This window comes from Laccaria bicolor, genomic scaffold (assembly GCF_000143565.1).
Source record: "Laccaria bicolor S238N-H82 LACBIscaffold_87 genomic scaffold, whole genome shotgun sequence".
Taxonomy (NCBI): Eukaryota; Fungi; Basidiomycota; class Agaricomycetes; order Agaricales; family Hydnangiaceae; genus Laccaria; species Laccaria bicolor.
Genome location: NW_001889958.1, coordinates 22,061 through 28,982, shown reverse-complemented (window position 1 = coordinate 28,982; position 6,922 = coordinate 22,061). Strand labels below are relative to the sequence as shown.

Genomic DNA, 6,922 nt, shown 5'->3' with positions numbered 1-6,922 from the left:
ATTGACACTGACAGACTACAAGAGTCAGATATAGAATAGACTACAAAGTTGGGGTTAGGTTAAAAGGTTATCCACGCTGAAAACTTTTGTAGTCTGCGCTTTTCCATTAGAAAATTTTGTAGTGTCCGCTTTTTTAGACTACAAAAGTTTGTAGTGTGTGCCTGTTTAATAGAAAAGTTTATAGTGTCTGCTTTTTAGACCACAAAGTTTGTAGTGTCCACTTTTGTATTAGAAAAGTTTGTAGTGTCTGCTTTTTAGACTGCAAAAGTTTGTACTGTCCACATTTTGAGGCTACAAAAATTTGTAGTTGACATATAGTTTATAGTGTCCTTGACTCTGTATAGGTTATGGGGATGAGGTTAAAGAATTGACATAATTTTACATATTGCCATTGCTGCAGCATTGATTTTTGACATCATGTACAAGTTGTCTTTCATGTCAAGAAAGGCTATTCTATGCCTTCCTATTGATAGCTACTGTCCTATTTCAAAATCATAGTTCTAGGTCCATGTGGATATGGTTTGAAGGATTAAATAACTTTACCTTTTGCTATGGCCACATCATTAACTTTTGACATCATACCCAAGTTGCCTTTCACATCAGGACAGACTACTCTCTGATTTCACATTGATACTTGCTGGTCTGTCTGCTTTCACATTGATAGCTACTAGCCCATCCCAAACATAGCCAACTTTGATATCAGCTCTTTGAGGGCTATAGGATGATGGTTCATGGAGAAAAATGCAAAAAACAAAAAAAAACACAGCACTTGGAAGAATCTTTTACATCATATCTTCACAATGGGAGCACTTCACAACATAATTCAAACAGATTCAGGAAGCTACAGTGTAGGGCTACAACTTTCGTTTTTTGACCATTTTAGGAAATTGGTCATGTGATCACCCTCCCAACAACCCATGTGATACATATCATCATTATTATCTATTTTTGGTAATGAAAGTGCCAGGGAGCCTAATGAGAAGTAATGAAATCATCAAGGTGCTCAATGAAATATCCTAATGAAAGCGCCAAGAAGCCTAATGAAATATTCTAATGAGAATTCCATGAAATGGTAATGAAAGAGTCAAGGAGCTGAATGAAATATCCTAATGAAAATTCAATGAAAATCTAATGAAAGTGCCAAGGAGCCTAATGAAATATCCTACTGAGAACTGTAAGAAATGGTAATGAAAGGGTCAAGGAACATAATGAAATATTCTAATGAAAAAATTCAATGAAATGGTAATGAAAGGGTCAAGGAGCTGAATGAAATATCCCAATGAAAATTTTAAGAAATGGTAATGAAAGGGCCAAATACCTAATGAAATATCCTTATGAGAAATGGTAATGAAAAAGCAAAGGAGCCTAATGAAATATCCTAATGAAAATTCTAAGAAATGGCAATGAAAAAGCGAAGGTGTCTAATGAAATATCCTAATGAAAATTCTAAGAAATGGTAATGAAAAAGTGAAGGAGCCTAATGAAATATCCTAATGAAAATTCTAAGAAATAGTAATGAAAAAGCGAAGGAGCATAATGAAATATCCTAATGAAAATTCTAAGAAATAGTAATGAAAAAGCGAAGGAGCATAATGAAATATCCAAATGAAAATTCTAAGAAATGGTAATGAAAAAGTGAAGGAGCCTAATGAAATATCCTAATGAAAATTCTAAGAAATGGTAATGAAAAAGTGAAGGAGCATAATGAAATATCCTAATGAAAATTCTAAGAAATAGTAATGAAAAAGCGAAGGAGCATAATGAAATATCCAAATGAAAATTCTAAGAAATGGTAATGAAAAAGTGAAGGAGCCTAATGAAATATCCTAATGAAAATTCTAAGAAATGGTAATGAAAAAGTGAAGGAGCCTAATGAAATATCCTAATGAAAATTCTAAGAAATAGTAATGAAAAAGCGAAGGAGCATAATGAAATATCCTAATGAAAATTCTAAGAAATGGCAATGAAAAAGCGAAGGAGTCATAATGAAATATTGTAATGAAAATTCTAAGAAATAGTCATGAAAAAGCGAAGGAGCATAATGAAATATCCTAATGAAAATTCTAAGAAATGGTAATGAAAAAGCGAAGGTGTCTAATGAAATATCCTAATGAAAATTCTAAGAAATGGTAATGAAAAAGCGAAGGTGTCTAATGAAATATCCTAATGAAAATTCTAAGAAATAGTAATGAAAAAGCAAAGGAGCCTAATGAAATATCCTAATGAAAAGTCTATGAAATGGCAATGAAAGGGCCAAAGATCTTAATGAAATATCCTCATGATATCTCATTATCCTTGCCTATATCTTATGAAAGATTCTAGTGATAAATTGAATGAAATAGATGGGCAATCCTAATGAGATGCCTTTCATAAAACCTGTGGCAGTATACACATTGCCTCTTGGACAGTTGTCATAGATTAATCATAAAAGTGGTAGCCACCAGTCCTGGAAGAGACGATTCACGCCACGATTTCGAGTCTCGAAGCCGACCCATGACTGTAGAAATTCCCGTTATCCCAACTCCCCCAACTCTCGAACGAGTCGATTATCCCAGGGTTCCGCATTGGATGAAGAAAGAATGGGACACCTATCTGGAGCGCGAAAAGCTGGCCAACAGAAACCCCCCTTGGAACGCGTTTCTCACAGACAAACATGGAGAAACCCTATCAAAACAAAGGTACAACGAATTGTGGGCCGATGCGAAGATCGCTTTCAATTCTCTTTATTGGCGCCGGAACGATCCAACATCGTGGAGCAAGAAGACCGATCTCGCTGCTTCTTACTTTTACAACACCATCACAACCAAATACCCCGAGTTTCGGCTTTGCGAGGGGAACTGGAAGATTCACCTTTGGACAACGGAGCGCTACCCAGACTGGGTCAAGAATGTGAGGAAAGCGGGCGGTCTACAGCGTGCGTATCTCTACCCTCTGGCTTTCCCACCCTGATTATCTATTTGTTAGGCGCTGTTCCATCCATCGTCACAATCGGTCAAAAGCGGCCACTCCCTACTCAACAAAACGATACGAAGCGATCGAAGAAACCCCGGCCAATCAAGAAAGAAGATATTAAACACGAAATCCCTCGCGTTCAGCTGCCAGTGACTGCCGAAGAACCCATCGTTATCGAGGACTCTGACGAAGAGGACAGCATCTACGTCCCCAAAGCCAGGACTGCCAACGTAGTGGTGATGTCAGACACCAGCGGACCCAAGACATCGGTAAGTCATCAATTTTGTGACACAGCAGTTTCCCCAACATCCTTGATCCTTGTTTCAGGTTGTTGATCTTTTCCCCGGGGCGGTAGAGTCCACCACCACTGCACCGTCCTCTCCCCGATCCCTACAACCTCCAGCCATCGTCACGGCTTCCGATGTGACTGCCGTCCCCCACCCACCCACGCTTCAATCAACAATGTCAACGGACATTCGAACATGTCCATCTATCGTCACACCAGCCGTGTCCACCGCACAAGCTCTAGAACGTCCACGTACATCCCCCCCAGTATCATTGGTTCAACAACCTGTATCTTCAGAACCAGAGCCAGGCACCACACAACCGGCGGTGCGTCCGATACGCCAGAAAAAGGTATGTACGACGTTACCTATGATTGAAGATCTCCCTTATCATTATCCATTAGATGAACCCGCTGTGCGAAGACCTTTTTTTCTTTGACTGATTGCGCTAACTTCAACATCATTTCAAGCTCCAATCTGGTGGTGCCGAAGGCTGTTATTGAAGCTCCCGAGACCACCGCCCTACCCTCTCTACCTCAAACCGGCCATGTGTCGCCAATCGCTAAAAAAGGGAGGCCCCTTGTTCCTTCAGATACCCTTGTGACAGCGCGGTACGTGATCTGAGTCAATGATGATCTTATCCATTGCTAACATACATCTGCAGTAACCTGTATATGCAAGATTATGTGAAAGAGTACCCCGACGCGACCCTCGACGAATTCCGCGTCGCCTTTGCAAAACTTGATTCGAAAAGACGTCAGGTACGTAATTACATTCGCTTTGCATGCTGGGACCAATCCATCAGGAAATTTAGGCGTATGAAGCCAGAAGCAAGGAGCTAAAAGCAGCTGCGAAGATTTCGTCAACCACTTCCTAACGACCTTGGCGAGTCCAATCTTGTTACGGAAATTCAGGCTCACGGTACTTGGCAGATTTTTGACACTCATTCGGTTATATCAGGAGTATGGGAGGGGAATAGAAAGAGGCAGGTTAGGGTACCAGACAGACGCAGATAAACGCAGATAGACGCAGATAATAAAGTTTTTATAAAATCCGAGAATCACAGACTTTCGCAGAATGCAGCGGGAATATTCAATAGACAATTTTTCTAGAAATACAAGCTTTCAGCGGAATTTTGCAGATAAGTACAGACTACGACAGAGAATTCCGCGCGGACCTGTAGTGGTGGTGTCGAGGAATGCAGATACTGACAGAAAAAAATCCGCAAAAGGGACGAAATCCCAGTCTACCAGCGCCTTTCTGCTCTGCCGACGATCTCCGATATCTGCCGGGAAATCACAGATACTTGCGGCTGAGAGCAGAGCCGGTTTTCACTGGGAGTGAAGACCTGTGCATCAAGAAACACGAACGGCAAAGGCTGGGCAGCAGCGGGGGATGGGGGAAACGGACTCAGAGTGTGGGATGAATGTCAAGGTGAAGCACATGGCTATTGCACCTCGAAGTCAGAGAAATGCGAAGGACGGAAAGTAGAGTGGGACGCGAAATCGAGGAAAAGGAAACGAATGGACGGCATACACATATATCAGTCACTGTGTCACGTACCAAACGTAGTAGCCGGACATGACAATGACTCGTAATGAACGGGCCAGCCGGTCCCGGCCGGACTTTCCAAAACATCCCTTTACCAACGGACCAGCCGGATGCATACAAATGGCTTGCGGGCACGGCGTCTCTTGCCGCGGCAGCTACCTACGGCAGCCTTCTGGGTGTCCCGTCGGCATCACACCATAGTTCCCCAATCTTTACTAGAACAACTGTAATACTGTTACCTGCTTTGATGTTGTACTGTTTGCTTCTATCAGTAGTAGCTAATTGTAAACCTCCACCCTAAGCTACTTGCTCTACCACACAGCTGCTGGTCAGCAAAGCATGCTGTATATACCCCAACCTGCTCCAATGGTAAATTACCTGTGTCCATAATATTAATAAATGACATCTATTGAAATTGAATATGTCAACTCTGGTTAAGCATTTGATTGACTCCAATGGGGCGGTTATTTCAACTCCCATGGGGCATTTGATTCACTCTGGCAGAGAATTTTTAGCTGAGTATGTCAACCACCATGGGCATTTAAATTTGACTATTTTGACTCCATGAAGAATTTGATTGACTTGAGGGGTTATTATGTTTAATTGTAAATGCATTGCCAGAGTTGACATACTCAATTTCAAATGCCCTGGAGGAGTGAACCCAATGCCCCATGGGAGTCAACATATTTGATTTAAAATACCCTGTCAGAGTAAATAAAATGCCCTGGAGGAGTAAACTACATGCGCCGCGGGGGTCAACATATTTGACTCTAAATTTCATGACAGAGTGAATAAAATGCCCTGTCGGAGTGCCCTGTAAGAGAACATATTTAATTTTATATGCCCTGACAGCATGAATAAAATGCCCTGTCGGAGTGAATTAAATGGCCGCAGGGTCAACATATTTGATTTTAAATTCGCCGACGGGGTCAATAAAATGCCCCGTCGGAGTGAATAAACTGCCCCGCGGGAGTTAACATATTTAATTTTAAAAGCCCCGACGGCGTAAATAAAATGCTCCGTCGGGGTGAATTAAATCGCCGCGGGGTCAAAATATTTGATTTTAAATTCGCCGATGGGGTCAATAAAATGCTCCGTCGGAGTGAATAAACTGCCCTGCAGAAGTTAACATATTTAATTTTAAATGCCTCAATGGAGTGAATTAAATACCCCATGAAAGTCAATCAACTGTCTCCCACCCAATTCAAATTTTATATTCCCCATCGGAGTGTATTGAATGCTTTGCAGGAGTCAACATATTTAATTTTACATGCCCCGACGGAGTCAATGAAATGCCCCACCGGAGTTGTGGGGGGAAAAAATGAGCTGTACTGTTATAGCTTCTCAATACATCTTTCCAGCATACTACAACTGTTGTAAAATAGGTTCAAGTTTACTTTGGAAAAGAATTTTGGCGCATGGTGGAGAAATGAGGTTGAATGCATGAAATATCTCACAACATGATATTGTTGACTTTTCTGTATACTTTGCTACCAAATCTCAACATCTGAGCCTTTCTTATACATAGTTAACATATGGCAGAATATATATCCCCTGCTCCAAAGCAGTTTTCTGATGGTTTGGGGGAGCTGGAGCTTGAAAGGGTGAAAATATGACTCTAAACATGAAACCACATTCTTTCTTATTTCCTTTCACTATCTAAATCTTGTTGAAATGCTCCCATACTTTCCCCAAATATAGCCTACATACTTTAGAATCAATTCAGATAGGTGGGGGAAGCAGTTGTGAGGGAAGAAAAAAAAATATAACTTGATGTATGCAAAATGGCATGTTGTGCAACTGGTTTGTATAAAGATTCATGCACCAAATAGCTCTTTCCGAGGTCTGTTCACAAAAACTTCTTCAATCACTGAGAAAACTATTCCAAATGATTCTATTCCTTTCTGGGATCCCCCCAATGTCTTTGTTTTGTTGGCGCGTTGCATCGCCAATGAGCGCGGCGCAGTGCGTAGTTTCAGATGGTGTGTGAATAATGCGCTCCTTCCATATTAGGTTGCCGCTGGCCCATATTTGGTAAGGCGGGCTGCCAGAGTTGTTCTACTTCTAAAAACTAAATGGTGCACACCTCAACTATCTGACCTCCAATTCAGTGATCTTTCTTTTGTATTATGAGA

The 6,922-nt window shown here is 41.2% G+C and overlaps 1 protein-coding gene across 1 annotated transcript; it reads left to right on the top strand.

Annotated features, from left to right (window-relative positions):
- Nucleotides 1–2,493: 2,493 nt before the first annotated feature.
- Nucleotides 2,494–4,050, top strand: LACBIDRAFT_335422 (uncharacterized protein; the record flags this gene model as incomplete). The annotated part of the gene is made up of 7 exons (XM_001890295.1): nucleotides 2,494–2,914; nucleotides 2,965–3,221; nucleotides 3,280–3,588; nucleotides 3,641–3,651; nucleotides 3,707–3,847; nucleotides 3,901–3,997; nucleotides 4,042–4,050. 7 exons carry the CDS (start codon nucleotides 2,494–2,496, stop codon nucleotides 4,048–4,050), a joined length of 1,245 nt encoding a protein of 414 aa, XP_001890330.1.
- Nucleotides 4,051–6,922: the final 2,872 nt, after the last annotated feature.